The 26,896-nt window shown below is 42.4% G+C and overlaps 1 protein-coding gene across 4 annotated transcripts in view; it reads right to left on the bottom strand.

Moving 5' to 3' along the window:
- adkb (adenosine kinase b) overlaps nucleotides 1-26,896 on the bottom strand; it is a 116,153-nt gene that overhangs the window by 1,538 nt on the left and 87,719 nt on the right. For 3 of the 4 annotated variants that reach the window (XM_080456208.1, XM_080456209.1, XM_080456206.1), the window contains 3 exons: nucleotides 17,072-17,107; nucleotides 13,598-13,712; nucleotides 130-216 (listed from right to left, as the gene is read on the bottom strand). In XM_080456208.1, coding sequence (XP_080312334.1) covers nucleotides 130-216; nucleotides 13,598-13,712; nucleotides 17,072-17,107 — 238 coding nt within the window. The remainder of the gene's footprint in view (nucleotides 1-129; nucleotides 217-13,597; nucleotides 13,713-17,071; nucleotides 17,108-26,896) is intronic. The other variant, XM_080456207.1, reaches the window with a different exon arrangement.

Genomic DNA, 26,896 nt, shown 5'->3' with positions numbered 1-26,896 from the left:
TGTCATGTTCATATGATCTACAGACAGAACTGTGTCACACACTTAGCCTATTTCAACGGTTAATGGGCAGTGGATGTGGAAATCAAGCTACGCTTTGAATAATTTGTAGAGGTTTGGATCATGCTGTACCCCCCACGAAGGCATCTCCTGCTCCGTTCGTGTCCACAATATCATTCTGGTCGATGTCCAAAACCGGGAACATGGTCACCTTCTCACCTACGGTAGGGACAAACACAAAAAGGACATTTATTCCAATGCATGACTAATTTCTTTCATTTTGGTTTTATCTGTATGTTTTATCGTATCTTTTTAACCATTTTATCTCAAATCCAACGACTAAGAAATAGATGGGTAGTTGCATTTGTTATTATAATCTTCTTATTCTTAGGTAATTTCTTGTGTATTAAGCCTAAGTCTTTTTAAAAATAAATAATGTCATGCTTGATCTTGATCAAACATCTAATAAACATAAAATCCAGGAGGGATGAGGTAGGATTTTGTCTGATGCATAGTATGTGCAAAATAGATTACCGCTATCAGCTCTAACACAAGCTATATTGTTCCTGCTGAGTGGATAGATTTAAACACTAATGAGGAACTAGGAGAGAGTTATTCTGTGAATAGCAAGCTGGTTTCAATGCTCTTGCCTGAGCAGAACCAGAAATGTATTTCTATGAATAAAGCACAAACTGCTCGGGTTGCATTGTTAAATTATGGTTTCCATTGACACAAAGATGTCTGAAATTTATTTAGCGGTAGTTTTAGACAATGGGAAACTAAGAGACAAGGCAGTTAAAAAGATGCTTTAAGCATCAAACAATGACAAACAAATAAGCTAATGTTATTATTTTCCAGTATCTGATGCTTAAAATGTTTCAACCTTTGACCCCGAGACCAACTTAGGAGACAAGTCAAAACATATCTATGTGTGATATACAGGGCGAAATATGTGAGCTGAAAGCAACTCAGTGCATGAGAACATAAATTATAAGTAAATATTGCAGTACACAAATACACAAATATGTGACCGACCACTAACAATGCATGAACAGCTTCCATGTCTAAGAAATGGATTCCATTAAACAAGTGCTCTTTATTATCTTCTGTAGATTATATTGCTTCAATTATCAGTAGCATATGCACTTCAAAGAAACTTCCACTTAAAAGAAGGGAACAGGGAGAGAGGGGGGTGGGAGGGGGGACAGGGGGAAAAAAAGAGAAGCAAAAATCTACCAGATGACTAAGTCTTGAGGTGTAGAATGACATTAAATCAGCAACTTATGTCAGAACGATCCAAACCCCACACACACACACACACACACACACACACACACACACACACACACACACACACACACACACACACACACACACACACACACACACACACACACACACACACACACACACACACACACACACAGAGAGAGAACCTTCAAACGAGCCAAGGTTCCTGGTGCCGAAGTGAACCTTGAAAAAGGTGTGAGAGACAAAAGACTGACGTGTGGATGAAAGGAACAAGAGGAGGCAGACAGCGCTCTTATTGAGGAAATAAAGGCTAGGAGTTTAAGCAGATGTGGAAGGGGGAAAAAAATAGAAGCCAAAAATGACAAAAAAAATGTAGTTTAATGAGGCCCCCCGCTAATCTAACCGTGGCTCACTGATTCACGTTTGAGTCGCAGACAAGACACTCTGCCTTATCAATTTGAACGCGGTTCTGTAATACAGGCATGCAACCAGGAGGGCCTAATGTATGCTCAATAACTGATATCAATTACATGAATTATGCATTGTGGAAGACAACAGTGGGTTGTTCATAACTAACATATCTGATACAGAGGAACGTGACTTGATTATAGGTCAGATACTACTGACACTGCTTGATGAATGGAGCTTCCATAGAGAGTGCAATACTTAATCTTACTGTACAAAGACAAGTGGATATAGGGCTGGGGCGACGTGACTTCAAATCAATATCACGATTATTTCAAACTTCTGCCTTGATTATAATTAATGAACGATTACAAAAAAATTAAGAAAAGTGAAAATAGCAGATCTACATGTTCACAACATGTCAAATTGCGGCATGTTGTGAGCCTGTAGATCGACTATTGTTGCTTTTTTATATGCCACCATTGTATAACAAAGGATAATAATTCTCGATTATTGGACTAACCTAAATGAGCAAGATTAAGTCGGTTATTGGTTCTAAATATCAGTTTTGATATATTTTCGGTAAATTGCCCAGCCGCACTGACACTGCTTGATGAATGGAACTTCCACAGAGAGTGTAATACTTTGTGCCTCCACAGACAAGTGGACATATGGCTTTTATCAAAGAACATTTTTCCCTTTGCAGGAAAAGCAGCTGATTGCCACTTTGATCATAAATTACAATAGAGCAACATCCTTTTAGGATCAGCTAATTAGTAGCATAACGACTATACTTAATTAATGTTGCACATGAAGCCTGAGAATCCTCCCTCTTGAAATGATTAACCGCACATCTAATAATAAATTATACTTTGTCAATTATTCTGCAGTTAAGAGTTTGAAATTATTAATTGCGAAGCTGCTTATGCAGAGGGGAGTTTAATTTAGGACATCAATAATGACGGCAGGTGCTAAATGGATGGCGGAGACAATAAGAAACATGACTCATTTATTTTTGTGAATGGATTCCGCTTTTCAGTACATCTAAGGATATCAAATAGTATTCAGAAGATACATTTGTTTATATAGTCCAATACAGAGGTTACTTCTAGTCACTCTACTCATATTAGGACCCGTTTTCCTAGATTATTTTCTATTCTTTTGCTGAAAACTGCAAATGTAAACCTTTGATGTGACAATAAATTTGAAATTGAAATTACTCTGTCCTAAAGGTTTCCCCTATGGTGAATAGAGAACAGTCCTGACGTCAAAACGCTAGCCTAACAGTCCGGGCACTTAGGCGCTAATGTAACCTGACAGCGCATCGCGGGTTCGAGTCCCGTTCCCGACGATCTTTGCAGCATGTCTCTCCCCATCCCTCTCTCCCTGTTTCCTGTCGATCTCCACTATAAAATAAAGGCAAAAAACACCCCCAAAAAAAATCACCTAATGTAACGTGATCGCATTAAATAACAGTGAAGAAGTACAAATTTGTCCAAAGAGGAAGAGTGCGTCTACAAATCGAGTCAATTTCTCAGGCTTCCATTACACATACGGCTACTGTAAGCAGTGTTCACGTCGTGTTGCATTGGATACTTTTCTTTCTGCAGGAGAGTAGCGTAGTCAGTTTTAAGTTTCATCAAACAAACTTTACAACAACACACTGACAATTGTCATGGCATCCAAAGAATCTCAGGGACAGTGATTTCTAGGCAGTGTAGTTTTACAAAGCTACTAAGTTCCAGGTACTGCCCCCAAAATTAATTTAATTTTTTGCAGACTGTATCAACCACAGCAACATCACTCTGACTCAGACACAACCATAAACAAACCCCATACGCCCATAGCCATGTCACTATGACTCAGACATAACCACAAACAAACCCCATATGCCCATATATAGGCATATTATGGAGCTCCAGTTGTCCAGAGCCACAGATCCGACCACAATGCACATATGGTCATGTGCATATATGGGACCGCGCTATTCTTAAATTATTTTGGGAGCTTTAAGACGGTGTGCGGACCTTCTTCTTTTGTTCATGGTTTTGATGTCAAACTTCGGTACTCTATAGGAGTAGTTATAGGACGAGTTACAGTGTTTAAAACAGCACCCAAAGAGGCAACCAGATATTCATAACATTTTCAAGCCTTTATTTGATAGCGATAGTGGAGGAAGACAGGAAATGGCAGGAGAAAGACATGGGGAAGGACATGCAGCAAAGTGCAAAAGGGCTGCGCAAGGACAGAGCCTTAACGGTATGCTACCAGGTGAAACACCAGGGCACCCCCGATATGGCCCAGAATCCTTAATGGTTCATGTAACAGTGAAACTGTGATCAAAATAGCCATTATTATATGCTGTCTAATTGTAATGCCTTGTATATCTCCATATTTCAAAATGCTATGTTTTTTCATAAATGAATGCCCTTCGTCGTCATACAGTACCACACAAAAGTAGCAAAAATAGCCAATCTACAAGCTAAAAGGTTGAAGATCAGTTTTGGATATATATTACGTTTCCACCCGACAGCAACGATATGTAATAAAAGTGAATATTAACTATCAATCATTTACCTGGGGACCCCTTAGAACGCCCCCAATGACCCCTGGGGGTCCCTGGACCCCAAACTGAGAACCACTGCTTTAAGGTGCTGACAAAAGTAGATTGAACCATTGCTATATAATTACGGGCCGATTGTTCAGTTCTGTGCATATTCTGGGCTATAAAATCCTCCGATTCAAATACATTTAATGGACATTTAATGAATTACTGCTTAAAATATATACTGTACGACTCGAGACATTGCTTTTAACCACAAAGCACCATATTATGCATCTATAATAATGATAGCCTAATGCTAACCAGTAGTCAGAGCAGGTGCTAAAATAATAATAATAATCAAACAATTTCGATAATCTTTCAAAAATAGCCGATCTACAAGCTCACAAAGTGTTGCACTGAGAAGCGTTGTGAGCTATTTTTGAAACAGTTTAGAATTGTTTTGTAGTCAAGTGGTTAGTGTTCAGTGCTTAAGGTATTTCCCCAAGTGGTTCATCATAATTTAATGAGGCCTATGTTGTACTGTACTATCCTGGTCATTTACAGTAAGTTCTGAAACACCACTATACCATATACTGTACACCCTTTTCCTCTCCAATCATCCTTGCCAATACTTGCACTTTGCTGCTCCGGAAAGTTCACATAACCTCCTTTGAGGGAAATTATTAGAAGTGACTGACATGTTAGCTCAGGTTACAGTCCACCAGTTCTCTGGCTATGTGTAACAAAGAGCTCATTGGCAAAGGTCTGTCATGGAAACGGTCATAAAAAAGAAAAACCCTCCTGCCAAAAACTCTGTGTCTCTGTTGTTATTGGCTTGTACCGATGTCTGAAAACATCGCCCTGCTGAAATCATTTCACATTTCACAGTAATGAGGGCAACGCCATTATTCGCAGGCAATAAAAAATGCACTATACCTTCTTTCAGTATCCTCATAACACCAAAACGAACTTTCTAGATCTAATTTTTTTTCGTTTAGTTTTTTCTTTCTTTTCTTTTTGAAAAGCTGTCACAGTAGATGGCAAGTGTGTGTGTGTGTGTGTTGTGTTTGCACGTTGGGGGGTGGGGGGTGGGAGGGATACAGTAACAATGTGTTTTCCGAGTTAACCTCTGACATATACTGTGACAGAGCGAGAATCTACGGGTTTAAATAGTTTATCCCAATAAGCTGTAATTGTGCGCTTTTGTTAATTCATAACTCGCTCGTTACAAACCTTGAATGGAAGTGATTAAGCTCAGGAAATTCTTTCAACAAGCCACTCTCTTTGAAATCAGTATCAATTAAGCCCTTTGTTATTGGTTGTTATTCTAACAATGCCAATCCACTCCCCTGCGGGGACGGAGAACATGCACTGCTGGAAGAAAGACCCGGCAAGTGAGGCAACCTCACATTTATTGGAAGATTAGCGCATGGAGTTTTGATACGGCAATTACTACATGTTTTCACTTGATTCCCCTCCAATAAGGCTCAAAGATCAATAAAGATATGTCATTTTGACAGATAGGTAGAGCGAATGCTCGTCAGGTCATAAAAAATTAACTACGCCAAATGTAACATTTTACTATCCAGACAAATTCAACCATTAACCACATCATAATAAATTTAGGCCTGTCAAGTCTTTGGAAATTAGAAACAAGTAGCTTCGCTCGAAGGCATGCACTTGAGCATGCTGCACAGCTTTAATACAATCTTCCTGCAAGCAACCTGCCCAAGATCAGTTCTTCTGGAGCCATTCCTTTTGCATTTCAGCCAAAACCTGCCTTTGAAAAACAACATTACCACTTTCTTGGCAAACGCGACAAGTTCGGAGCAAGTTGACATTCAATCTGTTTCCTTATCATAACCCGCATCTTTATTCACAATTGAGTTAGAAAAAAATACATATGCCTGTAATTAGTGGAACAACAGGCAAAAAGATCATCGCAGACCAACATCGTTCAATGAAGGATGAAAGAAAACACTTCAACGCGAGATGCCAAGTAAAAGAGTGGAGGTCATTCTCAGCGTCTAAGCTGCTAATTGATTCCATCTTTTTTTGGAATATAGGAACACAAACATAGCCTTTTTTTGCAGGCAATTTCAAGAGTTCCCAATTACAATCTCATAATAGTGCTGCAAAGTTTGTTATAAATTCAGTCACAATCAGAGGGGGCCAAATGTCATCCAGCATAGAATAAAAATAATAAGATCACTGCTAACGTGCTTTTAATAGTTGAGGATAACAATGACAAACGACTGTTCTGTTTTTCTCCAGAGATGACGAAGAATGAAGTTTGTGCTGCAGCCTCTATTTAAGATGACTCTGCTTTCTGTGATTAACTTGTACAGACCTGGGACCATATGTATTAAAGTTTGCACAGCACACTAAATGGACATGCATGCACATTTCTCCTCACAGAAGTTTTTCGTCAGATGTAGTAAAAAAAGAAAAAAACCCGTACACCTGTTTTTCCATCATAAATCACGGCATGGCGGAGAAATCGGTGTGGAAATGTGCATACATGAACACGCACGTATCTACTCCCATTTTTACCCCTAAATGGTTCGAAAAACTCCCCAAATCAACCCATTAATGTCCTATAAATGTACAAGTTCTATGTTCATATTAATGCAGGTAAAATGCAGAAGACAATAGCTGAGCAAACAGTGAAAACTGGAGTGTAACTTAACAGACTGTGAAATCAAAACATTAGTTGAGGAGGTAGCAAACGATAAACAGTATTATTTCACGGCCTTAGTAGTGGCATATCAAACAAAACAAAAAGAAGAGTGGGAGAAATTGGCTTGTGCTGTAAATATATTTACGCTATAGCATTGGTACAGAGTAAGGCATTATGGAAGAAAAAAAAAGTGGTGGGTGGGACTTAGAAAGGGTATAATGTGGATCCATGCCCAAAAGGCAAGAGTGAGCTTCTAGAGGAGCTGCTCAAATGTTTTTATTTATTTATATAAATGTATGTATCGGCCCATTCATTCATAATGATATGCAGTAGCACTTCTCATTCCTTGTATCACTTCTTGTCACCTATTTGTTAATAGATTCTCATTATACTACTATACTAATGTTGGTTACTTGTTCACAAACAGTATTATAGTAGCGTTATATTATGCTTTTTAGATGAACACAAATGCAAATATATTTAGATAGCATGTGGTTTAGACAGATGCTAGGTTTGATGTTTACCTAATTGTATTCTTCATACTCTACTTATGTGACCAATCATTTGTTGACTAGGGCTCATGCCATTTACTCCAATCTTGCACTTGTAAGTTGGATAAGAGTGTCTGCTTAATGCCTAAATTGTAAATTGTAAGTGCATTGAACCGAGGAGAAGTTTCCTGTAAATATAATGTGCAATAAAGTAGTAAATTCTTATCTAATCTTGAGCAGAATGCACCAATTTAAAATCGCACAAACATTAATGTTGCTATGAAATGTTATTGGACTCAGAACAGCAGGCTATTAGAACTGAGTATAACAGCAAAAAAAAATCTTTGTGATTCTTTGTCACCAGCATAAAACATTCCCCCTGAAAACCTGTGTCCATCACCTGCGAGTAGGTATGTGGAGAGGTATACAACATTCTCAAGTTTCCTTTTCGTATACAGATCTTTGCGTAGATTTATTTGCTCAGCATCATTTTTATGCGAACACTCCCTTGATACAAATGGCCCCATGAAGTCCCCCCCGCCCCCCCCCCCCCCCCCAAACTAGCCTTGCCCCCTGAGAGCCCTAAAACCACTGGAGAGTTGACTCAGGCTCTATCAAGTCCTTATCAGCGATTAGAGCAGCAACCCCTGCTGAATGATCGTTTATTAGATCTCCTCACCGTTAAGGTTCAGGGCACAATGATCTTAATTAGTGCTGTAATGGACGTATAAGCAAATGCCCGGTGTAGCTCAGCGGCATCAGTGGCAGCTAAATAAAAGGAGCGTTTTCCCCTGCTCACGGCTCTTAAAAGGCATGTTTGAAGCACTAGGGTGATGAACAGACTGGTTCAGTCTCCAAATGAAGGGCAGAAAAAAAGATAACAATAACAAATTGACATCTCTTTTTTGGGGGGTGAATTATACCACAGGGGAAAGCATTCACCCATCCTTAATCACTATGAAATGGTTTAACATGACGTGCAGAGGCTGGCGAATGATCAAATCCTGACAGGGGGACAAATTGCAAACAAAATGAGAGATCAAGTTTATTAGAGCTCCGCCTCTGGGAAATGAAAATCTTTAATTCTCTTTTTACATTGACATTTATTTGGCTGGCGTGAAATAGCGGCGTTCACACAGACACACACACACACACACACACACACCAATTCTGCTACAACCTACAGTACTAGTGTAACCGCCTCGTCCCAGCACGCGCACGTTCAATGACATTCATCATGTTTGCCTTTGTAGATGACATCAGAAACACATTGTCTTTCATCCCACCTGCATTCATCATGTATTTTATATAAAGTTCACACAGAGGCGCACAGCTCTGTCTCCGTGCAGGAGGAGCAATGAGGGAAGCAGGCAGGAATTATCCATCACCATGGAACACCTCCCGGACAATGGATGGCTTCATTTACTTTTTAACCACTTAACCACATGAACCCTAGTGTTCCTCTTCTAGGGCAAACATTCTGTAGCAGACCTACAAGCTCACAAATCAAATTAAAATCAACTAAGTACATAGAGTTTAAGTGGAACCACTGTCTTAAACCCTTTATACTCCAGTTGGCTGGGGTCCCCCAATCGTCTATCCTGGCCCTGGGACCCCCTCTTCTTTCTCTCTACACCAAATCTCAGCACTGAAAATAGCCGATCTACAAGCTCACTCGTCGAGCTTGTAGATCAGCTATTTTCATCGAATGTTCACCTATGTTTGTGGAATGGTTGCCCATTATGACATGCCCATTATGACATTATGACATCGAATGTTCACCTATGTTTGTGGAATGGTTGCCCATTATGACAAGTTATGAAATTAGCCGATCATAACTCACAGGTCCCAATGTGTTGCATTCTCACAGCGCCACACAACATGTTTAAATTAAGCATACAGGCCTAGGCTTTTTTGGACAATTTTCGCTTATACTGTAAGTGCAGGGCTCAAAGGGCCTTTCTGTGTGGAGTTTGCATGTTTCCCCGTGTCCCCTAGGGTAGGTACCCTCACAAAAAACATGCAGTAATCCTGGTCTTACTGCCTCCCCCTGGTCAGCCGGGGCGCCTGATGGAGGGGAAAGGAACTGGTTGGAATAACATGTTCCTTCCACGAGCTACGTCCAACCGGGGAAACTCCCCGTCAGGTGATAAGAAGCTGCTTGCTAGCTCCTCATGCATTGAAGTTGGCATGAGCTCAGTTCTGGGCTCTCCCTCGGCTGGCAGAGGGAGAGTAGCGCCCAGGATTACAAAGGCAATTGGCACTGGGTGAAAAAATGGGTTACAAAATCGTGGGATAATAAATAAATAAAAATATTCACTACGAAGATTTTTTTTCAAATCCTCATGAAAGGGAAGTCGTCTCCAAAAAGGACACAGCACTCCAACTCTCTCTCGCTGGTTGACAATTTTAGTTAATCCCGTTTATTACACTGTAGCTGCTATTAATAATGAAAAACAGCATGGGTGTTCCAATACTCTGAGCCTATTGTGGCATTTATCTAGTTATGCCAATAATTATATTGCAGTAGACTGTACACCCTATCGTGATATCACATATCTTGAAAAAAAAGGAAAAAAAGAAAAAAAACTTAGATGTGAAACATTTAGGCCCTATGCCGTTCTTGCCAACGGAATGAAACAGTAGACGTTCAAAGCCAACACATTTTGAAGGCTGCTATTGGATCAATGCTGGTGTCTGGGAGTGCCAACTGTACTGCTGTAGTTGTGCTTCTGTCTGCAGTCCCCAGTGATGAGTGATATGTTAGGCGCCTTTACCTGAGGCCATCTTTCCCCCTGTACACGTCTCACTAGTCTGAACTGCAAGGGCAATGAGGAGAGACACCCCGTGGCTCCAAACAAAAGGCAAAGGATCCCAGCAGTAATCGGAAACCATCACCACCACACCCCCCCCCCCTCCCACACACACACACACACAGCTTACCCCCGCAACCCCTGCTCGGTTAAGATGACACCGCCTGTAATGTCCACTAACAAATATGCCCCATATTGCACGAATTGGGATTGATTTGAGGACCGCGTTGTCAGCCTCTCCCCAAGGTCACACACACAGACAGACACACACCAAGAATAGCTTTAACTTAATTTTGTGTTATCCTTTCCTATACATATTCTTGTTATATAAAATAAATACTAAAGACAATGTCTTCAACGCTGCAGGGCTTTTCATTTGAAACGAGTGATACAGGAAGCGGCGACACTCAATCACTCAGCCTGGGAGGCGGCCAAACAGATTGTTACATGTGACAGAGTAGCAACCATGTAGCTTTCCTATTTGGAAAGTCCTGAATAGTATTAAACTTTATTTAGCAACTGCATGACCTACTTATCACCTAAATTTCAATCAGGAACTATATTTTTCAGGACTTTAGCATCAAGGTATAAAAGGACTGAAGACGGCACCAAAACATGGCCGCCCATTCATTTCAATAAAACTTGCTCCACCAGCGCATACGCCACTAGAGGACACCGTCCTTCCGGGTGTTGGTCATGTGCTGGTACCATAGAGCATGCGCATTATTTATGTATCACTGACGTGACAAATTGCCGCGAGTGGTGCTCTGCTCCTACAGGACAGAATACTTGTACACTGACCATGGACATGAATCAAGAAAACCAAGCCAAGCGAGCGGATTGTTGTCTGTGGGAGGGGCATCTACACAGAATGATTTCATATGGTATTATAAACTCTTTCACACACATTTCTTGTAAATAGTATTGTATCTGTTGCACATGGTGAAAAAAATCTCCCTTACTACTATTGTATATTATTCAACTGAGACTTTTATGAAGATTATTATGTGTTTTAACTAGATTACACTGTGAAATCCTCAGTTACAGGTCCACTTGGTTACAATTACACTCTCAAGAGGTACATTTTACTGGGATATACACATCGTTTTAAATGCATATGTTTATGGAATAAACTGAAGTCCTTTCCACCTTGTGTGTGCGTGGTTGGTGTCCATCCTGTCATTCTCTCAGTCCAAAGTGTTACTGTACACACAGTCAATTCCTGCTCTCCATGGATGAGTTTTGGTCTTGCTGCTACTGGTGCCAGCTTAACCACTTAAACCCCATATGGTTGAGCGGAGTCCCCCAGGGCTCTATACTAGTGTATTTTCAGTTTTCTGTTATTGTGGGTAAAGCTTTCGCTGAAAATAGCCGATCGACAAACTCACAACACAACGCAACACGTCACGTTGTGAGCTTGACGATCCACAATACGGATACTGGGGTTTAAATGGCTAAAACCTGTGACTGTCAAACTCAAATTAAGATTAAGATCTATCTCTCATCACCTTATAAAGGCCAACAGTTTGACATCAGTGTAGTTTGATTGTTTTTGCATACTATTTCTTAGCTCTTAGCTTCTGTTGGGTATGTACTGTATGTTGTACTAAACGGTATTAATGTTGTAATTTGCTTTTGTTGTAATTCTTTGCATTAATTCCTTCCCTGTTCTTTCCTGTATTTAAGCTCAATGCTTTTAAGACGTGTCACTAAGTGACTGTTTTGAGATACTGAAGACGAACATACTTGGATCCCAAGTTTATTTATTTAATTTATGAATTGAATTGAACAGATATCAAACCAAATGTCTCGCAACGGACATCCACAACAATGTCACTTAACATAGTTAAATTAACATAGCTAACATAGTTAAATTAATATACCATGCTGTTAATAACATAATGTCCAAAATGTACGACTACATCTGCTAGTTCAATGTTAAGCCAACCAAGGAAGACTATATCCAATAGCCTGGAGGAACGATTGCTCTGCAGTAGGCTAGTTCATTATTGGGCCAACCGGCTGACCAATGTTATAATCTATCAATCAGTAACTGACTGACAGTCAGTCAGTCAGTCAGGCTGCGACATTCATGTGTATAGGGCTGGCCCCCTAGTCCAGCCAGAAGAGTAGACTAAATAAATAAATAAAGGGGGGGGGGGGGGGGGGCGGCAGGATGTAAGAGTTGACGTGTAAAAAAATTGCTGAGGATTGTTCTGGAATCCATCCAAGACAAAGTTAGAAGTACTTCACAAATCAATGCCTGCTCTGCTACTTCCTCTGCACTCCTTTTCATGCTCTGAAATGACAGAATGTAGTGCAAGCATTCTGTAGTTTTTTTTTCTTTTTTCCTTTCTTTCTTTTTTGGTTCATTTTTTAAACATCTGGCGTCAATATACAACTTCAAAGAAATTACTGTTGTCATTCAGAGCTCTCATCAGTTGGCAATCCATCCCTTGGTGTGGTTTAAATCCTTTGAAGAATCATCTCTGTTCAATAAATGTACATGTCAAGTATTTTTCTCCCTCCAAAAACATCCAAAAAGGTGCTTTACAGTAACTCTTTCTTTGCTTTATATTTGCCCTCATTTAGTATTTCAGTATCAATGAATAATGTCTACATTTGATCCTCCAGAACTCCAATAGGTTTGGGTAACCCAACGAGTATCCACAGAGAACATCCGAACATCATAAACACCACGGCGAAAACAAACAAGACAGTCACTTCCTCATGATGTGTCATGTCGTGAATGGAGGAGTGCTTGTTTTGCATCACTTAACTGTCCTGCATACATTGTCTAATGCATGTCTTAGTGAGGCTCTGATTGGCATTTGGCATGTGACTTTAAACCCAAAGTATCCAGAGAGAACATCCACCAAACGCAACATGACGGAAAAAAAACAAGCCAATCACTTCCTCACTGACTGGGCCCACAGTGAGGACGAGTTCAGGGCGAACGCTTGTTTAATTTCACTAACATCCCTGCATACTTCCTCATAGTCTAATACGTTGCATTTTGTGAGGCTCTGATTAGCGTTTGGTGTGTGATGTCACACCTCATCGGAGTTCCGTGCCCTGCGTCAAACCTGTTTTAGACTGTAGACCAGACTTTAGTTGGAAAACACTATATTAATGCTTTGGAGATATGCAGAGCCCCAAGAAACCATCAGGACTTTCAGGGGTAAGCTTCAAAAAGACATTAACCAAACAAAAAACATGATTTTGGGGCGAGTGGGACTTTAAAGGCAAAATTCTGCAATTCTGAGATATGAGGTTTAAGTGAAGGATAAAGACGTCCAAGAGGGGGCCTCTGGCTGCAATAGCTTCAAGTAGTGTTTTAAACCGATCCAATAACGCACAGATAAGCGAGTAAACTAAAGGAATTAAAAGAGGATTTGTTTTGTTTTTTGCCTACCAACAGTTGCTACCGTGTCGTCCTTGCCCTGAGTGAAGACCACCACTCGCTGCCTCTTCTTGTTCACCTTGGGCAGGTTTTGGGTCTTGCTGGCGATCTCTGCAATGTCGTCCGTCTGTAAAAGACCCACCCACGGGGTGGGGATAACAAAAAAGATTCTTGCATTAAATAAATTAACACAGAGACTGCAGTGATGAGAAGCAATTTCAGATGAGTTAATCAGGGTTCATGAGTGCAAAGGAGGGAGGTCAGCTTTTGCCAATTTTGGCAGAGGGATCATGTGATAATGATCTGATGATTTTTTAAAAGAGATCAATAGTGACCGCTCAGTGTTATTTGCGATTCACATTATTGTAGAATTAAAGAGCACTGCAAAAAATATTATTACGGGTTCCCCGAGTGAGATGGCTGCTATGCTATGGAGATATGTTCTTGTCAGATAAAGTTACTTTTGCGAGCCAGAGGGATAGGTGGTGCGTGTACTGTATCATTCTCCTCCTGAAACGGGCCATCTCCCCACAGCATCTGCACAGAACAGATACTCGCCTAGAGACGACAGAACTCTCCAGAGTGCTTGCCTTTGATCATGAGAGGGATGAAAAAACCCACACCTGTCAGTGCTACTTTATTATTAACTCATCATGATGTACTATGAGCAGGTGGAATGTCTTTATCACCGCCTCGCAGTGGGGTGGACGTATGTTATTTCTTGTATTATTTAGAATACGGCCCACAAAGAGCTAACATTAAAGGGGCGTCGGTATGCTCTCTAGCATCGCGGAAAACACTGAAGAGTCTTTGGGTTGAGCAAATACAGCGGTGATTCGAGTAATCACAGAGAGATAGGCTGCACAGTGCACACCAATACTACCAGGCAGCCACACTGGCTCACTCAAGCCAATGAGGTTTAACACCTCTAAATGTTTCCCAAACGTGCTTTAATCAGCCCTAAGAGGTCCAGGGAGACCTTGGGCAGAGGAAAAATGGGTGTAACACTCTAAGTAAGTGCTAATGGCGAGGTTAATACAGAGGCTGTTAGCAGGCAATAGCTAAAAAAAGAGAAGAAAAAAAGGGCAATTTGTCACTGTGACTGAACGTAACCACAAGCACTCCTTGAGACACCGAATGCAAAACCCACAGAGGACCTCGGTACATTGTCACCCTTTGGTTTTATGTTCTCTGACATAAAAAGCACTACACTAAGGTTTAGGACCTAAAAGGTTCTAAGGGCTAGAGGTGGTAGGTTAAGATTGTTGGGGAAGGCAAAACTAAACGGACACCTGCGCACAGACACACAATTCTAATTTACCCTGGTACAGATAAACCACTTACCTGCCAGCTTCCTATGGCAATACGATACAAAAAAAAAATACATTTAACGTGAGTCCAAAACAAATGAATTGACAAATTATATGGTCAATTTGGTTTACTGCTGAGAAATGGCAATGGACATGATTGTGAGGCAATTGATCAGGCATAAATCAACAAACCGTGAAATATGAAAGGTTTATAAGGGTGTTAAATTCTGTGTCTGTATTGAAGCCAATGAGAAATTGATCGTCTCCGATGCAGGCTGTTTGTGAAAGACTGCCAGGGAGAGATTCAATTACTGCTGCTCTGCAGATATTTCTTTGGGCATTTAAAGGAGGCAGATCCCAATCATGCTACTCAGTGTGTTCAGATCTACTGATTGCCGTTTTGGAGAGCACAAGCTTTTTATCTTGTATTTAAGCTGGGGAAAAAAGTTACTGATGTTTTCATTGCGACTATTTATATAATGAGATGACTCGCAGTTAAGGAACACTCAAAACACAACTTTTATCATCAAATAACAACAATGATAACAGGTGGAGGGAATAATGATAACCATTTAAGTGTTAACAGAATAATTATTTGATGATTACTTGAAATATAAACGTCTCATTGGAACACAACCATTATAATGACGTTCAAAGGATGACAGTGGCAGACAAGTGACATCTACTAAAATTGTTGTGAGCTTGTAGAGCTGCTATTTTGGCTGAATGTTCGCCTATTATATGTCATGCTTAGAATAGGGACACTAGCATTCATGTGGTTAAATAGTAATCACTGCCCTACCAAGTTCCAAATAGCATTCTCAAAAACAACAGTACAGTATCGACAAAACAAACACAGACCCAGCCATACTCAGTAAATTGCTAATTTAACTCCAAGAGTTTACAAATGGAACCAAATGGATTTTACTGTGTATCTTTGAACGGACAAGTTTTGGGGTAATATAGTACTGTAGCTGTGAGAGAATTTATCTGCTGGACCCCCAAAGTGAGAGTTTAATGCCTCACATTGTTATAGCTCAATGACTTTTAAATCTTGTCGGAGCAATGAAACAGGGAGGTGCTTACACACGCCATGCCAAATTGTTATCAAATAGTTGTCATGAAAATTTCTAAATTTTAGAACAAAACCTTTTTGAACTGCAACCGTTGAGATATAAAGTACATAATGGCAATGTTATCTGAGAAATTACACTCATCCGATGCAATTTTGCAGTGTTCTGGCATATCAAGCTAACACAGAAAATATCAGAGAATTGTTAATACCAAGAGAGTCCATTCCTTGCCCTGTATATTTATTTTTTGTGATGCTTGCTTCACTACCCCCCCCCAGTCCCCCTCCCCATCCCTTTCATCCTTTCTCCTCTCTTAAACCTGTCACTGCCATCGGGATTGCATTTCTATTCCGGTCACGTTGATCACACCGTAAGTGATTCTGGATGACAATTATTCACACAGAGCTGAGCCATATTCAAGCTCTACCTTTGAAAAGAGAGACGGCACTTAAAATACCTGAGCCCAATTCAAAACTCACACGCACAGGCTATTTATGGTTTTTGATTTCCTATTTACAGAGAAGTGCACAAGTGTTGTTAAGGGTATGCAGAAGAAAAAGCGCAAAAATTAAGGCTAAGTGAACATTCATCCTGCCCACATGAAACACACACAATTCTATGTATGTATTAATAGGCCCTGTAATTTTCATTTACATAATCTAAAACCACAGGTAGCTGTGAGTTGGTTATTAAAAGACTACTGTGCAGTACAATGTGGTGTAGTGCTGTATCAGTGTAGGGGAGACATATCATCCCTGGGTGCAATGAAGCTAATGAGGAAGCCTTTTTAACCAGGCAACCTGACGAGCCCCGAGCCTGCAGAGGAAGGCTTGAAACCATGCCCAACTTCTCAGCTTCCCAAGAGGCTTTTCAAAATTCAATAAATAACATCTGTAGGCGATGTTGGGTGCAGACCTAGCAGAGTGCGTCATAACAGAGAGCTGGCTGAACAAAGAAACCATGACGACTGCCAGGTTGCCATAGCAACTGCTGCAAGGCCTGGAGAGTATAATAGCACATCAATCACTGTCCAAAAAGAACTTCATTATCAGCAAAAATAAACCTTTAGGATCTGTTTAGTGTGCAACTGCCGGTCAACTCACCTCAAAGCATTGCTCTTTGGCAAAAGTGGCCGCCTCCTAAAAGGAAAACAGAAAATGAGCAGTTAATTATAGAGGCACACAAGTGAAGGAGGATGTCACACTCCAGACATACAGGACCGTAAAGACATCTCACTTCTTTCAGCCAGCCACACGTGTGGCAGTGTCACCTGAGAGTGAGTAATGTGACTTGGTGCTGCTATGCTATGCACAACTCCTAATTTAGTAGACATGCAGCCTACAATTTAATCTATGGCCCCACTTCATCTCAACTTACAACAGCGGCATGAGAAAATAACGCCATTCCAGCCCGCGGGCAATGAAACTACCACTGAAACCAACAATAATGTGTTGATACAGGGGAATCCCCAACACCGACATTGAACACCGGCCGCGGAAACACAGCGCTTAACGCTGCTTTAGTCTAATAGCAAGTGGTTATCCGACTTTATTTTAATCAATGGCTGAAGCTGTTGCATGTTGATGTAATGTAATGCCACAAATCATGACTGGCAACTTCATCCACTCAATTCACTTCTGACCCCCCCGACAGAGCAATAAGTCGATGCTATGATGCTAAATGATGCTATTATATGAACAGGGGGGGGCCCCCTGTGTTTTCCTGGCAGCGTGACCTTGGGAAGAGGTTGACAACCTGGTCCTCAAACAGAAAAGGAGGAGATGACATGAAACAATAAGGTTACTGGTCCCAGGAGGAAAGCCTTGTGGGCCCCTGCTTTGGATCAACATTACAGCACAGACAATATGTCAATTCATCACTCCCGCGCACGCACACAAACAGACTCACGCACGCATACACGCACACACGCACAAGCACATCTGCTAGCCAATTAAGTGCAGTACTCAAGCACCTTTTATAATGAGGAATGGTGAGATGTCTTTTTCCCCCCTGTGTTGGTTCTTCCATTTATCTCGCATTTAGGTCTCACATTTGTTTCCATTATTTACAACCACTATTGACTTTTCTCCTCAGGAACATTCCATCACAGGCAGGAGTACCAAGCATCTCACAGGGGCATGAGCAGTTTGACAAATGTCTTGTCAAAACAGAGATATTTCATCTCAAACTCTTCAAAAAAGCCCTTAAAAGAGACACATGAATGAAGGCTGAATAACAACATTGCTGGGAGGCACACACACATCTCTTCCACTCTCGCTAGTTAGCAAATATAACATTTACAGCAAGGAAGGTCTGTGGAGAGGGAGTGGGTGTTGGTAGAAACAATAATTGAAACAATTTCTATTAGCCACCTGTGTGAAGTGTTATTCATTTGTATGGGTAGCAAAGGGTTCATAGATCATATAACATATTAGACTAAGCTAATAGCTTGCTTTGGCAAATATATGTATTATATTTTGAATACAAGGACTAAAAACTGTGGACTAAACAGTCAATACAAACTGTTAATAATCCTCAGTGGCATACAGCGTGGGCCTGTTTTCATAAAATGACAAATTTTAGCCTTTGTATATTGCACACTGGAAGCCTGTGGTATATGACTGGTTGGCAGCCCAGATGACGGACTGTGTGCTTCTACTGTGCAGCTGTCACTACAATGACACATACTTTGAGAGACAAAGCCCTTCAGTTCTCAAAAAAGCAACACATTTTGTTAAGTGATAGCAGTGATTGCACACAGCCCCATTTGATGATTGTAGCAGTTTGCCACACGCCACCTCTATGGCTTTGCTGGGGGTTCCTCACACTCTTCTCAGGGACACAGTCAGGTGGATGGCACAAACATGTTTATTGTAGAGCGGGCAAGATGGTACAAGCCAGAGCAGATGGAAATGTGCCGTCATGTGCCGTCTCTTGAAAGTGTGTGGGGGAATGGATGGCTGATTTATACTGTACACATCGATTAGATCAATGCACAACAGGTGTGTATTCACACCCAGCTCAGAATTTAATTACACAGGCCAGGTGTGACTGCTTAAATTAGCCATCATCCACACCACAATAATCCAGTCTAAAATATGATCTTAACTATTTAAACCCTACATACCGTACTTATTTCACCGGTGTGGTGTCGCACAGGGGTTTATATATAATCAAAAACTCTTGATCATTGTGCGGACCATTTTGTGAAAGTTACATTATCCTTGTTTATATTAATTAATTTTAAAGTGTGTAATTATTAGCCAAAATGTTTTTCCTGGAGAAAAGACTGATTTACGAACAAAATTCAAAGGTGACCTATAAGACAATGACAAATTATATCAAAATAAGCTATATTAACGGTCCTTTAAATAGAGATGGTAGCTTAAAAAGATGAGTGTTGCAGATTCAGGGTCCATGACTTCTCCTTGGTGGGCAAACGAGGTAAAAGATAAGCTGGGATGAGAATGGCCAAAGTCATTACACAGTAAATTCCTCAGTGTTAATTTTTCCATTTGTAACTCAGTGTGTACAAAATGTAACCATTTGGACTCTTATGGGTCCATTTGGGTTCATTTGTACACTCTCAGAGTTAAATTAACGCAGAGGATTTTCCAGTCAGTATAAAGCTATCAGGATGTGAGAGATGCTGCTGCTGTCAGAGAGTCATACAGTCAAAGGGATATTTTTAGAGAGCTTAAGCTAATAATCCAAAGCCCAGTCAGGGGTGCGGGAGCCTACAATTTCTTGCCAAGCAAAATGAAAGAGGAAATATACACTTCATGCAAAGGGCATTTTTCAAAGCTTCACACTTTCTATTTTTTGCCCCCCCTTCACACCATAAGTGTCAGGAGCCAGCTAGTGTGGCTTAGATCTGCTCGAAGCATGCATTGCTGGGATGCAGTCTCCATGAAGTCGTCCATGCTGGCTGATTTTCTTTCCGTTTTGTTGTCGTTGTTGACTGTGGCCAAGTTCCTCAAACTGCAGATACTGTCCTTGTATGCTATTACATCTTCATCAGTCACGACTACAAAATAATCAATTTCTCTTTTCTAACTCAAACAGGTTTAGGAATGTTTATGCGCTTTCAAAGCGCAATGATAGGCATGGAAGGGGGCCAAATCGATACATTTGGAGAACTAGCCGGCCTTGACGCTGGAATAATATTGTTAACAAAGCACAACAAGCTCACACAATGTTTCTTTTTTCTCCGCTGCGTCAAGGAGTTGTTGAGCGCTGTGTCACAACGGACGCGAGGGAGTCGGAGAGAAAGAACCTCAGTTCAGAGTTTCCCAAAGAATTTAAACTCTGCGCAAACCTCCGCGCGAAAGGTTAATAAAAGTTGATCAGCTGAAAACCCCCAAACTCCCCCAGGCCATTCAGAGAATAGGCATTTCCTTGACCGTGTTAGCCCAAGCTGATGCGGAGCTAGAAATTGAATTGTGTTTGACATTGGGCGGGGTGGGGAGGGGGTGGGGGGTGCTGGGGAGAGCTGGCCCTGACAAGTCATTTAACAACAAGACCTGTGATTTCCTCATCCGTTCGGAGCGTTTCAATAAGCGGTTCTTTTATTTTGAGGCGCGCAGCAATCTGAAAAGAGAACCCATTTTAAAATGGCAGTGGATTTATTTGGAAACACAATATGACAAGGTCTTGAGGGATTTCTTTTCAACTCCTGTCAAGTCGTTAAACTGCAGTGAGTAAACAGGAGGAAATTCATAATTATAAATGAAATAATTAATGATAGTACAATATTGGTCGATTTTTTTTTTGTCAATAATAATAAATATGAAATTCAATGGTACTTAAAGCAAAGGCTTCATCTGATACACAAATAATTGCCTGCTGCTTTTACCTGCCAGTGAGGAGCCTCACCAGGAGGACGTAGCGTGTGCAGAGGAACACCCTATTCCTCACAGTTCAACACCCCTACCGACAGGCACTCTTGACCAACCTGAGTCACTGGTGCAGTGAAAAAGATTGCCCTACCACCCGGGTTTCTTCTCACTAAAGGCCAATTTAAGCTTGGAGCGAGTGTCAAACGACGCGTCGCACTAAGTGTCTCACCGCGTTCTGAGATTTGAGCATTCTGCGACTCGCCGACAGCCTCGGCAGAAAATGTAAACAAGGAAGTGACGGTGGTCTTGCGCATCTCCGTGGTAGCGGAGCTTACCTCGCCTTCCCAACCAATCAGAAGCGTCTGCAGCCTTTTTCCCGCAGCCTTTCAGGTACAGTATGTGATACTGTCGGCAGACGACCTCCGCGACACATTCGCCATGCAACGGTCGGATGGTTCTCGAGATGCGTGAACTACAGTTATACTCACACGCACACACACACACACACACAGAGGCAGAGATTTCGCGCATTCAAAGTGGGATACGTCGGTGGTATCTGACATGTTCTTGTTTATTGATATATATTATTTTTTTTCGTAGTTAATTTTTCCGTCCAAGACATAGCTGGGGCAATTCAAGACAGCTTTCATAAACGCCTAGTAAAAACAACATCTGGCATTCAGCTCAAGTGCTTCCACCCAGATTACTACTACAGCATACATTACAGGACAGGGGGGGGGACGGGGGGACGGGGCGTTTGTGGGTGGGGGTGGTTGAGTGAGAGAGCGAGTAATTGATCAAGTGAAGTCGGTGGGGTGGGGGGCAGTGGGTGCCCTTGAGGTGGCCCCAAAGGGTCATGCACACTGAATGCCTGAACGTCCCTCTCCCCCATGTCCCCCCCCAACGAAGCCAGGTGCTGTCGAACAGGAAGCTGCCACACCAAAGATGTGTAGGCCGATAACTACTGCGGGTGATTATTAATATGATAATGTGCGCCTGATAGCGACTCTCTCTCCCCCCTCGACCGGCTGGAGAGAGAGAGAGAAAAGGGGAGAGAGCGAGAGAGAGGCTGACCGCCTGCTACAGCGGCGGAGGACAGATTAGGCGAATAAATAACCTGTACCGGCGGCTCCTGAAGCTCCCATGAGAATGCAGCATTCCTGTTCAAGCATGACATGCCACAAACACAGGAGTACACACACACACTCACACACACACACACACACACACACACACACACGCACACACGCATACTACAGAGAGACAGAAGTTGCTACGGTGCTGCTGCCTCTGGGAATTTACTCCACAGATACAATGGCGTTACTTTATTTTCACTGAACCATTAAGCGTGGGTGTTTTATTTAATCTTAAACTACTTCATTTCCTTCTCTCCTGCGAGTCTGAGGGTTTTGTAAATCAGCTGATAATATTGTTTAAACCTGCCAGTCAGGTGTCTACAGTAACTAGGGCTTCCCTCCGACTCCCAAAAGGATTTCCTCAAATTTGTCGTTTTGTCTTAGCTCTTTATGCGACATGCATCGATATGTTGTGAAGAAACACTATTTAGAAAAAGGAAACACTGTTTTACGGTGCTGCTTTACACCTCAAATTGTCCCTCGATTTTACACCTGCTTAGATTTATATAACCAATACGCTGCATTGCTACTGTGATCCTATTTAGTTTGAAATCCTGTCATATTGTGTTCAGATTTATTATATGGTCTATCGCTGCACACTTTGACATCATGTTTATCTAGGAAAACAGTTTCCATGCTTGCCTTCAGGCAATAATTGTCTTTTATGCAAAGCAAAAAGCAATGTCATGGGGTGGCTTTCACTAAACATTTCAGCATCAACATGACCCCAAATCAAAACAAAGCCCGCAATGGGAAAGGACCTAGACGCAAAACACGAGACACTACATGCCGCAAGGATGTGATCAAGGAAATAAAAAATATATATATTTTGCTGTGATGCTGCACTCATAGCTATCAAGGGCAGGGCTGACCTTATGCTTTCATCCAGTCGGTTCTGACTGTGCCTCCCTTCTCTCCGCCTGCCATTCCATTACACACCTCCAGTAACAACCTCCGCCTCCATCCATCTCAGTCTGTCTACAAGGGCAGACGAGAGGTCTCTTACCGAGCCGGGCCCGCAGGGACGGCACCAGTACCTACAGCACGGGTCCAAAGGTTAAACAATCCGAAACATGTGTAGTTCATAAATATCGCCACTGATAACAATCTGCGGGAGAAGGGCAGGGGTTTGCATGGACACAGGATGTTCACCTTCAGCAGAGGGAGGGAGGGAATGGGCGTGAATAAGATGTTCCTCTACTGGGGCTAATGGAAGCCATAGCGGCAGTAGCAGCTTGGCACTTGGGGGTGGAGGGGGGGGTGTTACTTATCAGCCCTGATGGCCTTATCAGTGCTAAGGGCCTCTATCACACATCTCACCTCTGGGGCTTTAACATGGGGTCAATGCACCGCCATCAGAGTGCCGGGGACTGGCTATCTCTCAAGGAATGAAAAGAGATGGAAGATACAAAAAAAGAAATATGGCGGAGGGTCTTTTCCACACTGCCAATTGGAGCCAATTAGAGCCAATTAGCCACTTAACCTTAATTAAAAAATAGCAGGAAAAAAAAAATCGACAAGCTCACAACGTGTTGCATCGCCATGCGTTGCGAGCTGTAGATCTGCAATTCAGCATTTTTTGACGGACGCCAGGCTGAAAGTGGTTAGCAAACTATCAGGAACCAATAGATGCCTCCGTCTCAAACCAGGGCAGTATGATAATGCGTAATGCATAATTCTCACTGGTTTGCTTCCATTCGACAGCAATCGCCCACCCATGTACAGTATTTAGTACACAAGTCCCTATGTGTAATGATATCATTACATGTACATTTCTCACTTTAGCTGAATGGAGTCTTGCTCGATGACACTGTACATGCCAAATATGTCAGAAGCGGCGAGTCTCTGACATATTTGACATGTATTTGGTTGCAGCATCTGCTAACAAAAAAAAAGGTCAAGAAAACAAACGGGCTCCTTTGTGCCGAATTGGAGAGAGAACTGCGACCGTGCCCTCCTGTGTATAATAAACATATGAGCTTTTGGCCTGCTCTATTTACCTCCTAATGAGAAACAAAGATCTGGTCTGGTGGGATTTGCATGCTTCAAACAATGAAAGCCCAGCGAGAGGGGGGAAAAAAATAAACCTCTCGAAATAATTCAAACCATTTGTGCGAGAGAGTTCTGAACATAAGAGCTCCGTTTGAATAAATTGGTTCTATGAAAAACTGAGATGATGTCCAATGTGTTATCTGTTGATGTGGCACAGGCTGGACTTTTGCCAGATTGTGGGGAAAAAAGTAGCAGCACACAGTAAAATCCTCAAAAACACCCTTACGGGTCCATTTGGTTGTGCACTCTCAGAGTTAAATTAATGCTGAAGATTTTACTTTGCAAGGAAGACAGGGGCCCTGCAAGTGCTTTAGCCAAAAATCTTTTCACGTGCATGAAAATCCTTTCACATGCATGCACATACTGTAGTTATCGTGTGATAGGTGCAGTAGCGAAAGGAAAAGAAGCGTACTAAAAAGAAAAAAAGAAAAGAAAAGAAAATAACCACAGGGTTTTTTTCTAGAAGGAAATACTGGGCGTGATGCAATCAAAAGGCCCACAATAATTTAGGTCACAAAAACAACCGAGTCATTCAGTTCAAGTGGAAGCAACGGGCAGCTGGGGCTAAGTGGGGTTCCTAAAACATGCTCAAAAGGTTCCATGCTCCATGACACACAACAAATTTATTTGGCATTATGGGCGGGTAAGGTCGCGTTATAATACTGTAGTATCGGTGTCATTTTGGAAAATCCTTCCAAAGTGTGGGACACCATATTCTTCTCTTCCAGTCCTTTCTGATGTGAGGATAGGGGAGTCCACCGCAAGATGCTGGAAAACATGACTGCATCCCTTGGATTGCAGGAACGAGCTTAAGAGCAGACAAAGGGCCGTCCTCGCAGCCAACTCGATGTGGATAAGAGGATCGGGGAGAAAGGGGGTTGTGTGTGTGTGTGTGTGTGTGTGTGTGTGTGTGTAGAAGGCAAACAAGCCGGAAACCCACGTTCCACTGGATCAGGAGCAGGAAAAGGCGCGAGGGCTATAGGGTATCGGAGAGGCCGGCGGTGTTCAAACTTCTACGAGTCACTCCGGCAACAAGCTGACATCCTGCACTCGCTCCCACTGTGACAGAAATACACTGGCCTCAGCGCCAGCCGAGCACGGGCACTATTGATCTGCTCCCCGCGCAATATCTCCTCTTACATTCATAATTATTCTCCTTCAGAGGACTCCACCGTGTGCCCTGACTGCCTGTATGCCCGGCTGACTGCCTGCCCGGCTGGCTAGCTGGCTTTCTATCCGCCTCCTTGTTAAAGATGCTCTCCCATTTCATGTTACGCTGCGAAAGGCCCCCCCACCGCCACCCGCTTTAACCCCGGCACTTTCAAATATTTCATGGTTCAGTCCCGGGGTTGGGGGGAAGGCGGCCTCGGCACGGCACAATTACAGTGGTTAGCCAGTCTCTGGTGGAGCCGTGCTGCATTCCCAAAACGCCATGACTCTCAAAACAGACAGGCCAGGGAAATAGAGATGGAGGAAAAGATGTAGTAGTTGGACAGGATTATCGCTTCTTCAGCACCACACTCAGTCTGCAGCCCGGGTGGATACGCAGCAGGGCTGATGGTTTAATTGTAACAGCTGTAACATCTTGTAACGGCGCTGCGTGTGATCTAGTATTCAATTAAAAAAACAAGGCAGCCTTCGCATTTAGCGATTCACCTCGGTTAATGCGCGCTATGACTCATCACACGAGTCACTGACTGTACATCACGTTGAAGGTCAATGTACTATCGCGCTGACGGAATGCGCGTGACTCAGCACGGGGAGACGGTAGATGCAATTAGAAATTCAGTCGCAAAAGACACAAAGGAGTTCAGGATCTAATGCTTTATGTCTTTCTTCTTTTCTTTTCCCTTTTTTCCGTTTCGTTTGTTCCTCCAATGACACATCCTGATTGTTCTGCTTGACTGGGGTTTAGAAAACTGTTCCGCGTTCGTCCTCCCAGTTGGCCTGTGGGGGCCTCGTGAATAAACGCATGGAGGTTAATGTCTCATGTTCTTCACATCCTCTACAGACAGCTCTGACAGGAGGAAAGAGAGAGAAAGAGAGCTAGAAGGAGAGCCGTTTCTGTAATGCGCTAATCTGGCTCCCACATCTCTTTGTTTTAGGCGGAGAGACGGGATATTTTCCCCAAGCTACTGTGAGAAGAACACATCTTCTCCAGTCCGCTGTGGGTGAGCTGTCAAGGGGAAATTCTTTTTCCTTTTTTTCTCTTTGCAAGAACACCCCTCATACCCTCAGGGGTCTTTAGTGAACTTGCCATCACCCACACATACTGACAGCAGAGAGCACGCACTTCCACAGTCCCGCTCACGTCACCGCGGCGATAAACAGCCACAGGCCTTGCCACGGAGATAAGGCTTCCTAGCAGTCCATCAAACAAACACAGCCAGATGACGAATCTAGGGAGATGTTGAGAAAGGACACCATATTGCCCATGTATCTCTGCCTGCCTTTTTCCATGCACAAACACGCGCACATGTAAGTGTGCATCTGCGCACACACGCAACAAGCGTACATATACTCACACACACCCACTTCAGTCTGTCCTGGAAAAATCATTAGAGCCCCCCGCCACCTCTCTCTCACACACACACACACACACACACACACACACACACACACACACATGCACGCACACGCACGCTGCATGCAGATGAAGAAAAGGAGGGCCCAGAGCCAAAATGCCTGAGGGGCTTTTCATGACAATAACCTTCTGTAGAGGCTGCTTGTATCCTTCCACAGATCACGGAAAGGTGCTGAGGGACGGATGGGAAAATAAGCAAGATATCCGTGCAAAATATTAGGTAAGGAACAAGCACACAAAAAAGAAATCAGGGAAGAACTAAATCTGTGTCATTTCGCTTTTACTGCCTGGGGAGCAGGCAGGCTAAATGCTCTTTAA

This window comes from Gymnoscopelus braueri (assembly GCF_963280865.1).
Source record: "Gymnoscopelus braueri genome assembly, chromosome: 17".
Classification (NCBI taxonomy): domain Eukaryota; kingdom Metazoa; phylum Chordata; class Actinopteri; order Myctophiformes; family Myctophidae; genus Gymnoscopelus; species Gymnoscopelus braueri.
This window is presented reverse-complemented; position numbering and strand designations above follow the sequence as displayed.